Source organism: Tuber melanosporum, assembly GCF_000151645.1.
Source record: "Tuber melanosporum whole genome shotgun sequence assembly, scaffold_42, strain Mel28".
NCBI lineage: Eukaryota > Fungi > Ascomycota > Pezizomycetes > Pezizales > Tuberaceae > Tuber > Tuber melanosporum.
In genome coordinates this window covers 359,187-377,055 of record NW_003299087.1, presented here as the reverse complement: position 1 = coordinate 377,055, position 17,869 = coordinate 359,187, and the positions used below count along the sequence as shown (strand labels likewise).

At 46.5% G+C, this 17,869-nt stretch overlaps 3 protein-coding genes; 2 read left to right on the top strand and 1 right to left on the bottom strand.

The window, feature by feature from the left end:
* Positions 1-2,210: 2,210 nt before the first annotated feature.
* GSTUM_00008116001 (uncharacterized protein) lies at positions 2,211-5,434 on the bottom strand. XM_002839849.2 has 4 exons: positions 4,004-5,434; positions 3,553-3,946; positions 2,584-3,492; positions 2,211-2,520 (listed from the first exon to the last, which is right to left on the bottom strand). Exons 1-4 carry the CDS (start codon positions 4,187-4,189, stop codon positions 2,369-2,371), a joined length of 1,641 nt encoding a protein of 546 aa, XP_002839895.1. The 5' UTR covers positions 4,190-5,434; the 3' UTR covers positions 2,211-2,368.
* Positions 5,435-7,764: 2,330 nt separating this feature from the next.
* Positions 7,765-8,790, top strand: GSTUM_00008113001 (uncharacterized protein). XM_002839848.2 has 2 exons: positions 7,765-8,517; positions 8,610-8,790. The coding sequence occupies exons 1-2, from the start codon at positions 8,474-8,476 to the stop codon at positions 8,767-8,769; spliced, it is 204 nt and encodes a 67-aa protein (XP_002839894.1). The 5' UTR covers positions 7,765-8,473; the 3' UTR covers positions 8,770-8,790.
* Positions 8,791-11,994: 3,204 nt separating this feature from the next.
* Positions 11,995-12,718, top strand: GSTUM_00008111001 (uncharacterized protein; the record flags this gene model as incomplete). XM_002839847.2 has 2 exons in its annotated part: positions 11,995-12,099; positions 12,166-12,718. 2 exons carry the CDS (start codon positions 11,995-11,997, stop codon positions 12,538-12,540), a joined length of 480 nt encoding a protein of 159 aa, XP_002839893.1. The 3' UTR covers positions 12,541-12,718.
* Positions 12,719-17,869: the final 5,151 nt, after the last annotated feature.

The window sequence follows — 17,869 nt, the reverse complement described above, 5'->3', positions numbered from 1 at the left end:
CTACATGGTTTTATGTGATCCAAATTCTTTGTTTTTTGTCTTTTCTTACTTTGCCTCTAATTGACCTTTTTTCACCTTTTTATGAGTTTTCTTTAGCATTGTTTTTTTTTTTATTAATCTTAATTCACAGGTACCTCCCCATACCCTTTGTATATTTATTCCTTTTTATTTTATCTAATTTGGTTGAGAACTGGTGGAGTTATGGCTACTTTTTGAAATTTGGTTGTGTTGTCCCACTTCCCGGTGATGTCCCGCTTCCCGGTTCTTTATGATACGTTAGATGAAGAAACCTCAAATTAGTTCCTCCACTTGAACGATAGTCTACCCTTCGACACGCTCCACAATACCAATGAGATCCTTCCAAACTTTGGTTTCTCTTCCTGGAGTATCATAAGAAATGCCACCCCTTCGCCCGTATGTCGAATTCCACGGAATTCCAGCTCGAAAGATAGAGGAATACTTTGGCTTGGAAGAGTGTGGCTGAGGTCTTCCGATGGCTGGCCCAGCCAATAAACCGTTTCTGGCGTCGAGGATACGCGGGACTTTGTCAAGTCGGAGGTGTTATTATTATCCATCAGATGGAAGGCGGTCTCGATGGTATAATAGCTCTGCCGGTTCAAACGGAGGGGCTCCCACTACGAGTATCATACGGTACTCGAGCACACAACAGTAGTAAGCATCTCTAGCGGCCCTCCCTGTTAACACAAACGACCAGTCCGGAACCTGTCCGACTTCGGCCGACGGGCACACAAGCGCTATATCTCATAGCTACAGAAGTTTTAAGCCGATAGCAGTCACCATCTCGGTCCCGCATCACCGATCGTAAAAGGAAAAAAAAAAAAAGTGACCATGATAAATTCTCCATCTCCATCCCAGAATGCGTTAATTCCCGTCCAATTAGAGAGTATACTTCAAACCCCTCGGACACGTTTCCGATTGGCCGGCCAATCCAGAGGAAAAGGCAACCAACCAACTACTATAGTCTAGTCTAACCTTACTACCGGTAGCCCGGAATTAAGACATCCCGGGACGGAGATAGTGCACCCTCAACATTTTTCCAAGATATCATATCGATTAATAAATAACCAACGCACACAACTCAAGGCCACCGTATACAAGGTATCGAGTATTACACTTATCGCATGGGAAATGCAGCAAGCTAATTATGTGACCACGGCCTTCCGAATTGGTCCCTTTTTTCTTTATTTTTTTCTCCCTTCTGGATGGGTATGGTTCTCCTCTTTATCCTCTCTCGCTAAGGTGTGATAGGAGTAGGAATTGAATACCGTAGTATCATCCATAGTCCAGACCCGCCTTCGCCCGACGGAACCCTGCCTGCAGAAGAGAACCCCACCCGGTTGCGGCAGCGCTTACACCCGGGTATGAATATTCGGCTGAGCGTGCGGCACTGTATCATACTATCATACGTGCGTGTGTGTAACACCTCCCAACCGCAAGATTGGTTCGCACCCCCGCCTCCAAGCTCCGAAGCTCCTGCTTACCGTACAGTACATACGATACATGTTCTATCGTACCCGAGTGATAATTCATGTACTGTACCTACTTCATCCCCCTCCGCCGAGTTTTTTTCTTCTTTTTCCCCCAAAGTCCTATCATAACCAATTATTATTATTATTATCAATATTTATTATCATTATTAAATTCCGAATTTAAAATTTCCAACCACAACTCCTAACAACTTTTCGGCCTTAATTCTATATTCCTAACGCCTCGGAGAAAGAAGGTTTGGTGACGGAGAATACTGTACATCAAGCTTTTTTACTGGATAGAATTCCTAACTCCCTACCCCCCCCCCCCTTCAAATCTTTTTTATCATAATATTTTATGATATCATGCTTCTCTACCCCCCCTCACTTCGCCACCCGCCCCGTGCACGCCCACCACCATCCCGGGGAGGATATCGCGGCGATGGGGGAATCATAGTATAATATTTGCGGCGTGTCCGAGCATAAATTGTTTACATACAAGGGAGGCTCTCTCTGTCCAGCGCGTCACAATATAGATACTGTATGTATTTCCAAAATAAATATTTGTTGTATCCCCCCCCCCTATGTGTGGCAATTGTTAGGAAAGTGGGAATATTTTTGTTGTGCGCTGAACATTACCGCAAAATAGGGGCTTTTACCATAATAGCGTAAATAAGAACTATATGTACACACACTAGTAGTGATGGTGGCAATAATATAAACTTCCAACCTTTCATCAAGATTAATTTAAGCTGTGCCGTAGTGTATATGTTGTTCTATGAATAGGATGAACCTTCCCGAACTCCAAATGCCGTGAATGGGTGAAGTGATGAGATGACACGAAACAAAGGAAAGAAGGGGTTAAAATGCCAGCTAGATAGCTAGACAGCCTCCTTCTCCAGAGCCAACCCCTTGAAGGACGGAGCCCTCGACGCGGCTCCCGAAGCTGAGCGTGCTTGCTCCTCCTCATGTTGGATCCTCTTTCGCTCCAGCAGGAATTGACAAAACCTTGACCCAGCGCGGATTTTCCCCCCTGTTCCAGCAGTGATTAGCCCGCTATATCCACGATAAGCTAGATAAATGAGGGGGGGCTGACCATATCGAATAAACAAAATCGGAATAAACGACATCCCCAACGCCGCGAACGCCAAAAGGCTCGACGCCCAGGGGATCGTCAAGCGGTCATACATAGTCTTACCAAACAGCGGGAATGCCGCGCCGAGAAATGACCGACACATACTCGCTGCGGCCAGAGCGCTCGCAGCATAGATCTCGTAGGCGTCGGTAAGGTAATTCATAAAGGCGAGGAAAACAAGGGAAAAGCCGAACCCAAAAGGGATGCCTGAGAGAGCAGGGATGGCGTAATGAACGTCTTCGCGCGCAGTCCAGGCTTGCCAGAAGAGGCTCGTACAGTACGCCAGGCCGCCAATGAGGGCGATGGGAAGTCGGCAGAATTCGGGGGATAAGGGCACGTTGGGGTTTTGCTTTTGCCTGCGGTGACAGTAGGAGTCCCAAGCTATGCCCACCGCGCAGGCGAGGCCCGCCCCTACCGCTAGGGGGAGGAAGAAGAAACCAACGGTACCGGGCGTGAAGCCATATATGTCTTGGTAGATCATTGGGAAGGATTGGAAGGAGAGGTAGAATGTGCCGTAAAGGAGGCTTAGGAACATACTTGTGAAGAAAACGATGCTCTCTTGCCAGAACATGCGGAAAGGTCTGGTTATGGTGGTGGCAAGGATTCTCTTTAGATCGCGGTCATCGAGTTCAAGTGGCGCCACAGCGTGTATATCGCCTTCTGCGCGAATCCTCTCAGCGCGGCGGAGAAGGAGAATAGGAGCATAGGTTTCCGGGCAGAAGAGGACTAGGGGGATGAAGGATATGGCAGCTATGATGAAGCCGATCCAAAATGTCATCCGCCAGCCCAGCTGTGTCTCTGAAATGTAGCCGCCGATGAATGGCGCGAGAGTTGGCCCTACCATTGTGCAGGCACAGAACACAGCCATCACTATGTTTTCCCCGGGTCAGTACCATGCAGATAAAAATGTGGAAGAAAAAGGTGATGCACATCTCCCCCGCTTAACAGGGTCATCCCAAAGATCCGCCATTTGGGCACCAGCGACGCTCAACGGCGCACTCGCTCCAGTACCCGCCAAAAACCGAAACGCCAGCAGCGCACCAATATTTGGCGCAAGGGCACAACCAATACTCATAATAGAGTACCATAAAAATGCTACAATAGACACATGCCGCCGGCCATAGAATTCACTGACCGGCGCGAAGAATATGGGTCCGACAACGTAGCCAACCAAAAAGATGGAAATTGTCAAAGAACTGATTTCCTGGCTGGTAATATCTAAATCCTTCCTTATGTACGACATAGCACCGGCGGGGAGCGATGATGCAAATGTTGAGTTTGAAACCATCAGTATACCAATCAGGGAGACAACCCATTTCCTGCCCTAGTACTGTCAGTTCCGTAAATTGGCTATATTAGGGGATTTCAAGAAAATACACACATTTGACCAATTGTGCGGATTGTCAGGATCACCCTGCTCCCAATAAATAACATCTTTATCCCGTTCAACAACTCCCTCTACTCGCATAGCTTCGACTGGTAGAGGCTCTGAGTAATCCGTTGCCCCAGCGTCCTCACCATGGAATGTTCGTATGGAAACGGTTCTCTCGAGACTCTGGCCTGTCATTTTCCCGATTTAAGGATGCTTCGTCCATGGGAGGAGCAAATGGTTTCTCAATTTATGTGCGAAAGAGTTCTCGGTTAAGCGGCACCCGGGGCAGGTTTGCCACATTAGCTCCCTTTATTTCCATCGAAAGTCTGTCCCTTTCCCATTAATGCCGTCGAACCCACCTTCCTAACGTTGAATGTTTAAGGCCTAGAGTAAACCAGTCATGGCGGAGGTATGACAAAGTTTTTCCGCGCCTACCATATCCCTAGGATCCTCTTTGGGTTACCCAAAAACAAGCCCATCATAATACTGCATTTCGTTGAAAAAGACACCTAGCAATAGCCCTTTTTTCTTCCCAATTATGACGGAGGGGGGGGGAAGGGAAAGAAAAAAACGAAGCGGGGCTTAATATGATATACTCGAGTAGTTATTTCCAACTTCAACACCACCTTTCTCATGCACAGGTACGGTTCGTGCCCTACAGATGAGGCGCCAAAGAGGGATGCAGCGGGGGGGCTCCTTGGCATCAAATCCTCAGGAAAAAAGACCCGTCTATGCTCAAATCCCGATCAAATCCCGATCAAATCCCGATCACATCCAAGTTGTTTTGCATTTTTTTTAAAAAAAAATTTATCATATATCCTAATTAAAAATTGCGAGTAAAAACAAGGTTATGATGGCTCAGGTTCCGTGATAAAGAAAACTCCGACACAAGCGGGAATTGAAGCCAGGCCTATCATACTTTTTCTCCTAAGGATTTAATGCCAAGGAGCCCCCCCGTTGTATCCCTTGAAGATTGTGCCGAAGTGTGGCTTTTTTAAACTCTTCTAGAATAAGCCCGGGAGCGAATACCCGAGCATTTTCCCCGTTGGAAATTAGCCCTATCAGAATCGAGTGGTCGGACCCGTATGATAACCTCTTGGCGAAGTCATCCGAGAGTCATCTCAACGTCCATTAGGACTGAGCGTAGGAAATCAAATTGAAAAATTGCCCCAATCCCAACCAAAAAAGTTGATTGAAGCTTTTCCAAGAACGCGTCAAGGATCCGACGCAAATTTTGTGAATTGAGGATAGGGGGCGGGGTATGGACAAATCCAGTACCGTACCGTACATCTCAATTCCTCGGGATTGAACGACTTTTTTGTGAACACAACTATTATTGCATGACACTATAATATCCAAGCGAAAGATCTGAATTTTGGGGCATGCAATAGCAGACGCGTTCACAATGTCGTTCAACCACGAGTAACTACCGGTAGTCTTAGCAACGATATAATAAGGGAAAAGAGGGGAAATCGAACGATGACCTCGAGTGCATATATGTGCCTGTGTTCCATAGAATGTTGCAGAGATGGCCTTTCAGTTATCGAATCCGGAGAGATATGATAGAGTGGGGAGGATTTGAGTCGGGGCTTCTGAAATCGGGGATCCAAGTGGAGGGGGGGGGGTTCTTTGTTCTCTTTGTGAGCAAAAATGCTGGCACCATAGTAGGAAATATTTATTGCTCAGAAGCGGGGAAATCGGCGTAGGCTATCAAAGATTCCAGCACAAGCAATAATCCTATGTTCTACTTTTTTTTATCGGCGCGTTCGAGTCAAACATGGTCCCATCTGGAGAACACTAATTAGAGATAGGTATGATACGACGTACTTGCAAATCTCCAAGATACCCAGATACCTTGGCGCTTTTGTAGGGCCTTGGCATAAAAATGTCCGGATAATTTTGAAATTCAAAAGTACCGGCACCAGTACCCGGTACTTTATGATTGGAAAAAATGGTTAATGCTACCATGCTTTCTCTCTCTCTCTCCCTCTTTTTTTATCCTATCCCCCGTTTCGGGAAAGGCGTCCATCATCCTCTTATGCAACCCCGCTTCTTTGAAACATTGCTGAATTCCGCTGGTCAAAAAGGCGAAACGTATCATAGTCCGTGCCTAGCTCGGGCCGAGGTAGTCCACCCCCATACTCTGCCAGCCTCTTACTCCACCCTCCAACTCCGTAGTAGCGAGAGCTTAATATGCTATGGAGCTCTGTCTGTGCCTAGGGTTGACACCATACCGGTATCATACCTCCAAGAATTGTAACCTCTTAGCAATAAAAAAGGCAGACAAACAGGGAACAAACCAAAAATTTAGTTGGTTTGGTAGCACATCGGCGCCACACACTCCGCACCAAGAAAAATGGGCGGAGTCATTCTGCACATTATCAATTGGCTTTACGGTATGCAAGAACTGTTCGAGAACCGGTATGTGAGAAAAGCCATAGTCTATTGGACAGCTGGCTCGCGCTTCGTTGCTCAGGGCATCTACCACCACCACGCTGTGCAACCGTGCTGGCGCGCAGGACGCAGGAGATTCCAGAAGTTGAACTGGGGATAAAGATGCCAATAACGGAATCCCGACCATTCCGTTCAGAAAGCTTTCCGCGATTCAACGCATGGATAGACGAGGCGGATCGTGGACTTGTGGTTGAGTGACGGTAAGTAAAGGGGGAGGCGAGTAGATGAGGGGATGGTGAAGGGGATGGTGAAGGAGATGGGGTGAGAGACAGGTGCACATGATATGGGGATGCCCTCGAGGAATTCGAGACTCGTTCATGTCAGGGGTACCGTAATGGGAGATGCCTTCGGGTGGGTAACGCAAGTTATGGCGGGGGTACTCGAGTAATACGCAAACGAGTGCTTTGTCATGTTTATCACGCACCCGACACCCCTTCGCTGGACACGTGATGGGTCTCAACAGACGCAGACAGCACAACACATCAAACCAAACCTCCAGACATAGGCGAAGCAACGGCATCAAGGGAACGGGATTGAGCCCTCCAAGTACCATAACTTAAGATCCCATACGAGTACCGGTAACTCACCGCCTCACCCGCCCCTTGGGGATAATTCATTCTGGAAGATATCCACATCAGGCTGGTGCGATCTACGGCAAGGGTACTCTGCATACCCGGAGCACTCGATGAAGAAATGGAAAAAGGCTCGCCGCAACGCCAATGCTGAGTTGTCAGCCGCGTGTCTGTCGTGGCAGACTGGACGTGGACATTGTGTTGTTTTTTGCTATCATACTATGATAAAGCCTTGGTTGATTGGGAACTTGGAACTTGGGATGGAAGGTGGTTTTTTTTTCCCCTCTTTTTTCCTTCCCTTCGATCCCCGTTCTGACTGGGCCCCAGGGAGGTGAACCAGCGGGTATCATATGTTCACCACGCGTATCGTGATTCCGAGTATATGAGCCGTCAGCCCAAATTTGAAAATCCTTCCCAACTCTTTTTCGCGTCGGTACTTGATGAGGGAATGGGATGAGGTCCATGATCGAATTTGGGATATTCACGCTGTGGGCATGGGGGTGCATTGTGTGCGCCGGCAAGGTGCCGGTAACGTATCATTCGGCACGCTGCAGTCCTGACACGACAGAGGAGGAAGAAGGATGGCCGATTTTCCCTCAACCAATACCATCTCGTGCCAGTGCAGAAAAAAAAAAAAAAAGGGAGAGAGAGAGACAAAATTCCATATCCCACCTGCCTACCCGTGACGCTCATGCCGCGGGAATTCAAGGTCGATGCTCAAATTCTCCCATCTTGTCCGTAGCGCTTGTTTATTCATGGCTAGGAAGCTGTAGGAGGGAGGAAGGGAGACGGGCAGTACCAGCTGTCTGCCGCCCTGGAGGTTAAACTTTAGGGCCAAAGGACAGCACAATCGGGGAAAGCTTGATGTCATGAGACGCGCCATTAGATAATCTAGGGCGTGTGACGAGAGCTCAGGTTTGTATAAAGCAGTCTGTGATCCAGGAAGGTTTCCCTTTCCCATTATTCACGCATCAGATAGGATTGAAGAAGGCTAATCTACCACCTTTAACGAAAGAATTTACGGATTTCACGATTTACGGATGACCCGTGCTTTTTTTGCCCTCCTCCATCCTTGTTAGTATAAAACAAACCTTTTGTTCATTCCCGAACAAACCAAACCAGAACAACCCTGCACAACCAAACTGGGTGAAATGGGTGAGCCATCGCAAGCACAGGTGAATGGCATCATTGTCGGCCTGACCATCGGCGGTTCCATCTTTCTCATCTTCGTTCTTACCCTGTTTCACTACTACTCCAGACGCATGCACCGGCCGAAGGAGTCACCGATGGGGAGCGAGTACATGAGTGAGGCTTGACGGACGAACGTAACGAACGGCAATCGGGAGGTGCGTAAAAGTGTGAGAGGAAGGATTATAATTAATTGATCGGATTGTATAAGCGGGTTTTTTGTTTTTGTTTTTGTTTGCATTTTTATTTTTTGGGCTTTACACGAATGGGAGGGAAGGAGGGAGAAAATCACTGGCGGACACACCAAAGGTAAGCTTGATCCACCCTATCATACTTTCTACCAGTCGCAACATCACATCTTTCGATAATAAGTAAAACCAACTGACAATAATAAACAATAGTCGAGTCTATTTACGGACCTGGTATCATACCTTACCACATTTCCTTACTTTGTCATGTACCATTATACTGTGCAATTGCCACATCTATCCAAAGTACCTATCAACGCTATACACCTGTACAGTACAGTACTTCTACACGCACATAAACAAACAATCATAACCCCGAACCTTCCCTAGAAAACACGAATTCCTCCAACTCATCAAAACGTATGATATGATAATATGATAGAAAATCACTAACTCAACCCCCATCCTTTCCATCACCACTCCCCCAATCGCGCCGCGTACAATACCCGAAAGTGACCAAAAGGCTATAACTCCAAGTCCAACCCACCATTCCTTTCCTTTCCCAATTTGCCCATCTTGGCGGAAAACATGTTTACTCTAGTTTCGCCCAATGTTGGGGTGTGTGTGTGGAAGGGGCACCCGTGGTCTATAATACTTACGGACGGATATTGACATTATTTATCCATTAAATTTTATTCATTTATCTCGCTCAAGCGAGTGAGCGATTTGGAATCACGGTAGGATCGCCGATAAATAGAATAACTGTATCATATTGTGCTTGGGGTCGTTAAGTTACGAGTGAGCGAGTGGTGGCTGTTGCATTGATCCGGTTTGTGTTACTGTCGTTGGAATAAGGTTAATGTTTCACTGATGATATGGTATGGTAGTATGGATGGGTGGGTGGTGGGGGGTTCGCGAGTGACTGTTGGGGTAACGATAGAGTGGGCTAATCATGGTTCTATCGGTTCTGCGGGTATGGTAATTCGTATTGGTGCGCGGTATCATGACATTGTAATGATGAATTTTCTTCAAATTGAAAGGAAAAAGTGTACAGTACTGTACCGGTACTGTGACATGGTGGATTCATCATATCTGTTCCTTTTTTAAGTATGATACCTAATTCCTACATCTCTCGCTATCATCCATACCAGATCATTCTAGTTCTCCGCAATCCTGTCCACAACCACCACCCCGCTCGCCCGCGAAGGCCCTCTCCTCAGCCAATGGCCCCTTTGACCGGCCAGATACGGCCTCAACCAGCGCTAAATTTCTCCCGCCCAAGAAGGCATCGTGTCATAAGAAAGGAGAAATGCCGAAACGTGACCACACCCTCCATTCCCTCATCATCGGTGGGCCGCCGGATCAGGTCATGAACCTTCCTAGCACCTCCTCCTTCTACAGTGTCCTCCTCCTCAGAGATGAACCGGTATCATTACCCCCCCCCCGAGTGTGATGCGAGAACACACACGGAAACAGCAATTCCGAGGTCTGGGACGACGTGGGGGCCCTCCGGAATGCTGATGAATTCGTGCTCGCCGGAGGGGGAGGAATTGCATTTTCCGGATGATTGCCGCTCTGTCGTGGTCGTCGTTGCGTGGAACGGCGATTGTAGTCTTCTACGCGAGGGGTTTGGTTTTAGTAGGTAAGCCCTAGGGTGTAGAAGTGGCCTGTTGTGTCGTCGCCGTATAGTTTCTTTCTTTCTTTCTTTGTTAGGAATTGGCCGGGGGTGGGGGGGGGGTGGGAGGGAACCCCCAGTCTTTGGGGCTGCTGGTGGTCGCGGTGGTGCACGTTGGGGCCCTACAAAGTCACCTATGCCAAGTATCGTAGGCTATCGAGAGATTGATTACAAATACCCCACAAGTCCAGAAACACCCCAAGATCTCCAGCATCCTGGGGGAAGAAAAAAAACTCCTACCGGGGCCGCTAGCCCACCTCCCCTCCACCTTAACGTTGCGTCCAATAGGACATTGCCAATCGACTACCGACGGGAGGGCCAGGGCTCGAGATCTCCGCGTATAATGATGCTCATTGGGCTTCGAGAGTGCCCGCGGATCACCGTTTGGCCTGCCCCATCCATCACGCAGTCTCAGCACTCGGCGGCGGCGGCGGGACTGAGGAATCTGTATATATGTAACTTATGCTATAAACTTGATCAGCCATTCCAACCCCTATTGTACACTTTAGTCCCCGTTTCTGTGCTTCATCATGATACCCTAGTTGAACCTCTTTCCTTTCCATGATATGATATGCTGTTTGTCAGTATGATACTTGGGCAGACGAGTTATTCCATTGATTGTATTCCGAGCACTTGGTAGCGCGAGCGGCGAGTGAGGGGCAGTGATAGTGGCTTCGGAGGGGTTAAGTTACTGTTCGATAGCATTGTGGTGCGGGTGCGGTTGGAGATTTGTTCGTCGGGTGGAGATTCGGATGGCGGGCAGTGGGCCTGGGCTTGTTGGGGGGTATCATAATATTATGTTTGAGTGTGTCCACCGTAGAATCTCGAAATGATTGAACTGTTCTGCCATGTCAGTGGGGTTGCCTCTGCTGGTGATTTTTTTTTTTTTTTTTTTGTTCTTTAAATTTATATTTATGTCTCTCGGAGGGGCCGGGTTGCCCACCGTTTGCCGCGGTCTCCGTTTTTGCTCCTTCTCCAGAGTAGGGAGTTTTCGACTATGATGAATTGCACATGGTCTAATTATTAGGGTTTCCACGGTACTCTACTACTATAGCGGACTTATGGTATGTTAGCAGTGTCTTTTGTGGCGTAACCAACAATTCTATAGTACTGCATGTGGCTTGCGCGGAATTACCCTTCTAAAAGATGGTGTGCAGGTTGACACACTCTCCAAGACTTCAACATGCCGGGTCGGCGGTACATGTACTCGAGTAGATTCAAATATTTACCATTGAACATAAGCACGCTTCCCCCTATCGCTTCTAGCGCCATCACTTGTACCGGTAAAGTATCCGCAGCAAGTACGAGAAACTGCTGGATTTTAATGTCGCAGCGTTATTGGGCCTGAGAAGCCAGTCCACGCTGCTCCCGGATCTATCCCGTGAAGGCCACCAGGGCATCGTGCACCGATAGAGTTAGTTGTCGTGCGGTCGACCGGTTTTTTGATGGATGCGGGCGTGCTCATATTCGACGCGAACTCTCGTACTGCAAAGTGCGGTATCTGCGGTGCTTGTCCAGTACGGCGGCTGATACCGGTTCAGTAATCGACAAGCCGATCGGTGCACTTCCTGTGTCTATGGGTGTCTTGAGAGATGACTCTCTCTGAACGCTCTTCCCCACCTCAAGTGAATTTGGGTTGGATTACGTTACCGGTATGCAAATCCTGACCATTACGGTATCATCACTACGTAGCGAGAGTCTTGTGAAATTCTTGGTCTCGTATTTGGGGGCCGCCGCCGGGCGTCATGAAAATAAATTCAAATGCAACGTCGATGTACCGGTACTGTACTAGTACAGCAGCCCATGATCTTGGAGAATGACTCAACTAAAATCGCAAACCCGATAACCACCCCAGCCCCATAAAAGAGTTCAATTTCTCTTTAGATTGCAGAGTATCTCTCGAGCTTGAGCAAACCTAGCACAATGTCCGAAGAAAGCCATGCACCCATCACCGGCGGCTGCCTTTGCGGAGCAATTCACTACAAGGTCTCCTTTCCGGTTGGCCCAGAGTCGGAATGGCCTCCAGTTGTAAGCCCCCCCAGCGTTGCCCAGAACTCCCCTGCTTTTTGAGGGACTAACTCCTTGCTGAAAAAGCCGCACATCTGCCATTGCACTCAATGCCGCAAAAACACGGGGTCGCTGATGGTCCACTTTTTCACCACCGAGCCCAGAACCGTCACCTGGTCATCGCCGGCACCGACATTCCGGGAATACACCGCCTCGCCCGGGCGCTTCAGAGGCTTCTGCGACAAGTGCGGGACATTGCTGACGTGGAGGAGCGAAGGCAGTCCAAACGAAATTGAGATCACAACGGGTTCACTTGATGAAAGTGTGCTGAAAGAGTTCGGGGATATCCTGGCGAAGCCTACTGGAGGTCAATATTGGTGTAGAAACTTTATAAAGGGGCTCACGGCCGTTTTTCCCGAGTGTGATAGGTACACCGAAGGGCCAGGAAGTGCGAGGTGTTGAGGTGCGGGGCAAGAGCCTTCCCCCTGCGTTTTAAACACGGAGTAGGATTAATGGGGATAACGATGCCTTGTGGTGATTTCTTCTATGTATTGTGGTTAGTTTTGTTGAAGGAGGTTTGGCGGCACGGGTAGTCTAAAATTGTGTCTTTGAGAGCTGGGGTCGGTATCGGTATTTTGTTTCTTGTCAAGTCAATTTATGATACAATGCAGTATCCCGATCGACAAGATGTGAACAATGACTTCCCAGGCTCCACCCCTCTCCAAGGCACCGGTAATCCAATCCCATGGCTGTAAGCCTGTTCCCACTAAATTCCCACATAATATAACATCTCTAGTACGATACGGTGCTCTGCGTTTGCACCAAAGTGATTGCGCGTACTGTAGTCGATCCCCTGCAATACCAGTTTGTTCTGCTACCGAGGTACAAAACTACCCTCTCTATTATCCATAAGTTTATCTCCTTCACTTTCTCTTCCTTTCAGCCTCTTTCCTTGCCCATCATTTGCTATGCATTAGCCTGGGTTTCTTAGGGGGCCATTCCTCACTTTTGCGGTGAACATATTTGACGGTCGTACCGTGTTGGGTATATATAATATACAAGTACTCAAGTAGGGTGTTTCGGGTCCAATTAACAACTCGAATTGGATGTCTTGGGAATCAAATATATCGGCTCTGCTGAGTGGGTCTGGGAGATGGTTGGGCATCGCCTAGTCACGGGCTGCGCCTTTTCATTCACACGAGCATGCCTGTTGTGCGACTCGGGGTGGGGGGAATGGATGTCCCCAAGGCGTTATTCCTGATGGAGGATAGTTGAGGATGGATCTTCTTTCTTCTCGTATTCACAAAGGCTAAGAAGAAGCAAGAAAAGGAAACATGAGCTCGTATTGTCTCGTCACTGCCAAAGGAACAGCCGGCATAGACTAAGACATTTCTGATCACTTCCGTCGTCCCCACGCACACTACCATCTATCAGATTCTTGGCTCGGTTGAGGGGATTAAAGTTACTGAATGATCCTAGTGATAGGCCGACTACAATAGATTATTTTCGGTTACCGGTACCAGTAAGTTAGTTGACACGATGTTCACGGACCCCACAACAGGAGCGCCTCAGTCCTGAGCTTGGCCTTGACCCCCCATCTCAACGCACTTCCGGTCCGGGGATCTGGGGCGAAGGATGTCCTCGATTATAGGCACGAAATATGAAGCCTGCCTATCTGATCTCAGTTTGAGGGCCGTTGCTGCGACTACCGGTAGCGGGTTAACTTGCTAACCGTGCCAAGGTTCCCACCACTCCGAATGACGCTACACGACCTTCAAAGTAGGTGGCACTCCCCTGGAGTGCCTCACAGTTCAATGATAGTAACGGCTCAACGATAGATTTCTTAAATACTACAAATAAAATGTCCAATTTCAAGACCATGAATACCTTGAAGCTTTTGTTACTTACTTCTCTCTTTCACTGCCTTGTGCATCTGTTTACAAATTTCTTTCCACTGTTTATTACTCTTGTTTTCTGCTGACTTCTGTGTATTCTCCAAAATTCCCTGAGCCTGCCAAAGATCCTTCTCTGCCTTGTCCTCCACTTTCTGATGAACCATTGCTCAAGCTTCACTCATATAAAGTACGCCATTCTTTTGCAGAGATCGCTGGGAACCTCTCTGCTGTGTAGCATTTGCTAGTTCTGCTGCTTTGGTGGTTTCAAGATCTTCTAAGGCAAGTGCTCTACTCTGCGATTGAGCTAAGCTTCCTTGCAAATATTTCTGGAAACTATTGCTAATGGAGAGTGAAAGGAATTCAATCCCAGCTAGAAGTGAGTCTGCATGGCGCTTAAGTGACTGCATAGTCTTTGGTGTAGATTGAAGACAAGGATTTTCAAGTTGTAGAGGGAGGGATGGGGTTGTCAGGCATGATGTTTGTAGGGGTGGGGTTTGTGGGAGTGGAGAATTGACCATGAGAGATGGAGGTAGTTTGCTAAGAACTATTGCTGGGTTGAATGGTATAAGACCAGTTTTCTTGAAGGCAGAGATAATAGTTGTAGGTTTAAATGTTTAGATTTGAACAGACTCGATTGCATTGAAGAATTCAATTTTGTTAAACTCTGTAGATTGAGTCCTAGTAATACTATTCAAAGCCTCTACATGATAATGTTTATACAGTTGAAAGACTATTATATCAAGTGGCTGTAAAAGATGTATGCAATGTGGGGGAAGGTAAAAGAGAACAAATTTGTGATTATCACAGAAGGTGGTAAATTCATGGGTGTAGTGAAAATTGTACCTGTCGAGTACAAGTAGTCTCTAGGCTCCCACTTGACATGAAGCTGAAAACTGTTCAAAAGGATGGATCCACTCCCATGCAGTCTTATCATTAGAGTGTTGAGTATTGGATACTCTGACAAGAAAGGAGTCTAGAATATCTGCTTTTGTATACCAGTCCTCCATATGTAGTACTCCTGGTACCACTAATATTGGGAGCAAGACAGCATAATCACTACTAACATATTCAATCACAGTAACCAGCTCTCTCATACTCAAACTTGCAATAAAGAGAGGCCACTGTGAGTCCTGTGTGACCACTCACTAGTCACACCTGATCCCTATTCTAAACCTAGTTTTATCGAAATTGTAGGTATCAGAGTCAAGAATCTCCTTCTCATTCTTGATTTTTTGATATCATTCTAACCAATCATACAGCCTCTTGGGATCATGAGACTGCTTTCTCTCCACATCAATTGTCTTCTGCTTGTAAATCTGATACTGTGAGTATCTTTTAAGGAAGTGACTAGTCCACATCTGACTGACTGTGGACAGGTTTTTGCGGGATTATCATGGGCACATGCAAGTATTGAGTGTGCAAAAGAACTAATATGCCTGTATCTTGATGGAAAACCAACTAATCTCATCTAGCCTATTCAGAAACTGGCAGAGAGCCAGTTCTTGATCGCAGGAAAGTTTTCGGTTTTGTGACTCTTTTTGCTGTTGAGATTGACGTTCCTTCCACTTTTCATGTACATTAGGAAGGATTTATCTTGCATCTGATGCATGGGCGCTACGTCCTGACGTTCACAGCCTCTTTCTTGGATTCTGCGCATCCTGTGCATCCTGACTTGCATTGTGATGCTTCTTGGTATCTTGTGTATCCTGAGTTGCATTACGATGCAATTTTACAACCTTAGCATCCTGGCCCACCCCTCAGACCATATTGCATTCTATGCATCTAGGCTTGCTAATCTGTTATATCCTTGCATCATGTTAGTTCGCTTGCATGCGATGACGTCCAAACAACATTCAAACTGTCTGTTTGTCTTTATTTCCTCTCTGGATCTGGTGATCTCTACCCTGCATCTCCCCCTCATCCTGACAGTGGTCCCTCGTTTTCTACTCTTTAGGTGTTAGCCGGATGTGGTGTCTATAGTCCTCTTGTATCATGTTCCTCTCATTTATCCTCGCGATATCAAAACATCATCTCACGGGCTTTCCTATATTACTTCCTCATCCCGCTGTACCTACCTCCGCCTTCTGGCTCCCTGGTACCCTGACCTTGTACCCCACCTATAAGGCTACAGGATACCACAGACATTGTTTCTCCCATCGTTCTCGGTTCAGTTGCTTGGACATGGCAACTCAGTTCTACTATGTATTCTTGGCTCTCTGTTCTAAGTCGGCAAGCTTTCTGGGATTGTTATGTTCTTAATCTAACAGGTACTTACAATCTCTGGACCAATTCTTAATCATTAGTACCTTTAATTATTACTATTTTATTATTTCTACATATGACTTACAATCTAGTAATAGTATTTGCTCCAAGTATATCCTGTCGGACATTTGGCATGTAGCCAAAACTCTCAATGAGCAGGACAGTAATGTGTCAGACGCAAACGTGCATACCCACTTTCTGAGATCCGTGAGTTTGTCAATAAATTTCATTGAAAGTCCTTAAATTAATCCGACTATTGATAAGCTATCATTAGTCACACTGTGGAATTGAGTAGTACAGGCAGAAAATTGTGCTAATGTTGATGATTGTAAACTTTTGTGCATCTGGCCTCAGCTGGACGGTGACAAGATTGTGAAACTCTGATGGGCATCTAGAATTCTGAGCATTCAACATCTGAATACATGTAGATTGGTAGGCTCTGGTGGTGTACCAGTAGTCTTGCAGTTTGAAGAGCATGATTAGCTTCTCAGGAAGCTGGCCTTGAAGTGCACCGTACATTTCTCCTCCACCAACCTGTATCCAAACCCAATCATTGCGACTCACCTGGTTCTGGAAGAGACTGGTTCCTGTAGATCGCACCTGCTGGATGTTTTAAACAATGTCTTTCAGGAAAGCTAGAACTGGGATTTCAAGGTGTGATATCAGTTCCACAGGAAGATGTTGAATTATGGCAGTATCTTGGGAAAGCTCCACTCCATGGCCAGGCTCTAACGGCTATACCTTATCAATTCAATACTTATTAACTCCCTTAGGATGTCTAAGACCTTGCAAATATCAGAAGGTTTGCAATGTGTCAAGACGATATCCCTACAGGTGCTTGCAGCTTAATTTTGGCTCAGATTGAGTACTCAGAGTATTCGACATTGGAGGGGTATCAGCCGAGATTTGGACTCCCCAATATCGCAAGCAATCCAGGTTCAGTAGTCTCATCTGGATTGCATGTTGTTACCAGTAGATTTGCAGAATCTGTCTTGCAGCATTATTTTTCTTCGAATGTCGCCATCTGTCCTTGATTTTCCCATTATATGCCAGCTAGCTGAACTCTGTAAAATACATTAAAATATTGCCAAATTGGTATATATGATTGTGAAAGTGACTCAGTAGATGCATCTTTATAAAATTGAAATGAGATTCAGCTTGGATCAATTTCATGCGTCGGTGGTTCTCCTCGTCTCGATCCTGTACATGCACATGATGTTGCTTTGATCCAGCAAGAGTTTGATGCATATCCGTTCTTCGTTGTTATAGTTCTCTCCGCTAGTTGTTAACCTTTGTGAGTCTATATTTAGATATACGAAATTCAAGAAAAATATCCTTTGTCATGTGATATTGATCGAGATATTGTTTTATATAATTTATAGTCTCAGATGTATGACTTCTGTATTGGGCTACCATACTGAAATCGAGTAACAATTGGATACACGCAAGAGCATGTTTAAAAGGTAGTACTTAAGTACTATCTGGCTGTCTCAATGTAACTCCAAGAACTCCTAGAAGATATCATCCCTGATTCCTCATCTCCTTTCCTTACTATTACATGACCTTGTGGTTTAATGGGTATAGGTACTGAGTTATTAGTTTTGTTTTATGTTTTGTTTTATGTATCACTTTGA

Bases quoted from the DNA above. Each gene is read 5' to 3' on its own strand.
- GSTUM_00008116001 (XM_002839849.2), bottom strand. From the start codon at position 4,189: ATGACAGGCCAGAGTCTCGAGAGAACCGTTTCCATACGAACATTCCAT. The intron at 3,947-4,003 runs GTGTGTATTTTC...TGACAGTACTAG, and splicing joins ATCCGCACAATTGGTCAAAT to GGCAGGAAATGGGTTGTCTC. The intron at 2,521-2,583 runs GTCAGCCCCCCC...CTGCTGGAACAG, and splicing joins GATTTTGTTTATTCGATATG to GGGGGAAAATCCGCGCTGGG.
- GSTUM_00008113001 (XM_002839848.2), top strand. From the start codon at position 8,474: ATGGGAGGGAAGGAGGGAGAAAATCACTGGCGGACACACCAAAG. The intron at 8,518-8,609 runs GTAAGCTTGATC...AATAAACAATAG, and splicing joins CACTGGCGGACACACCAAAG to TCGAGTCTATTTACGGACCT.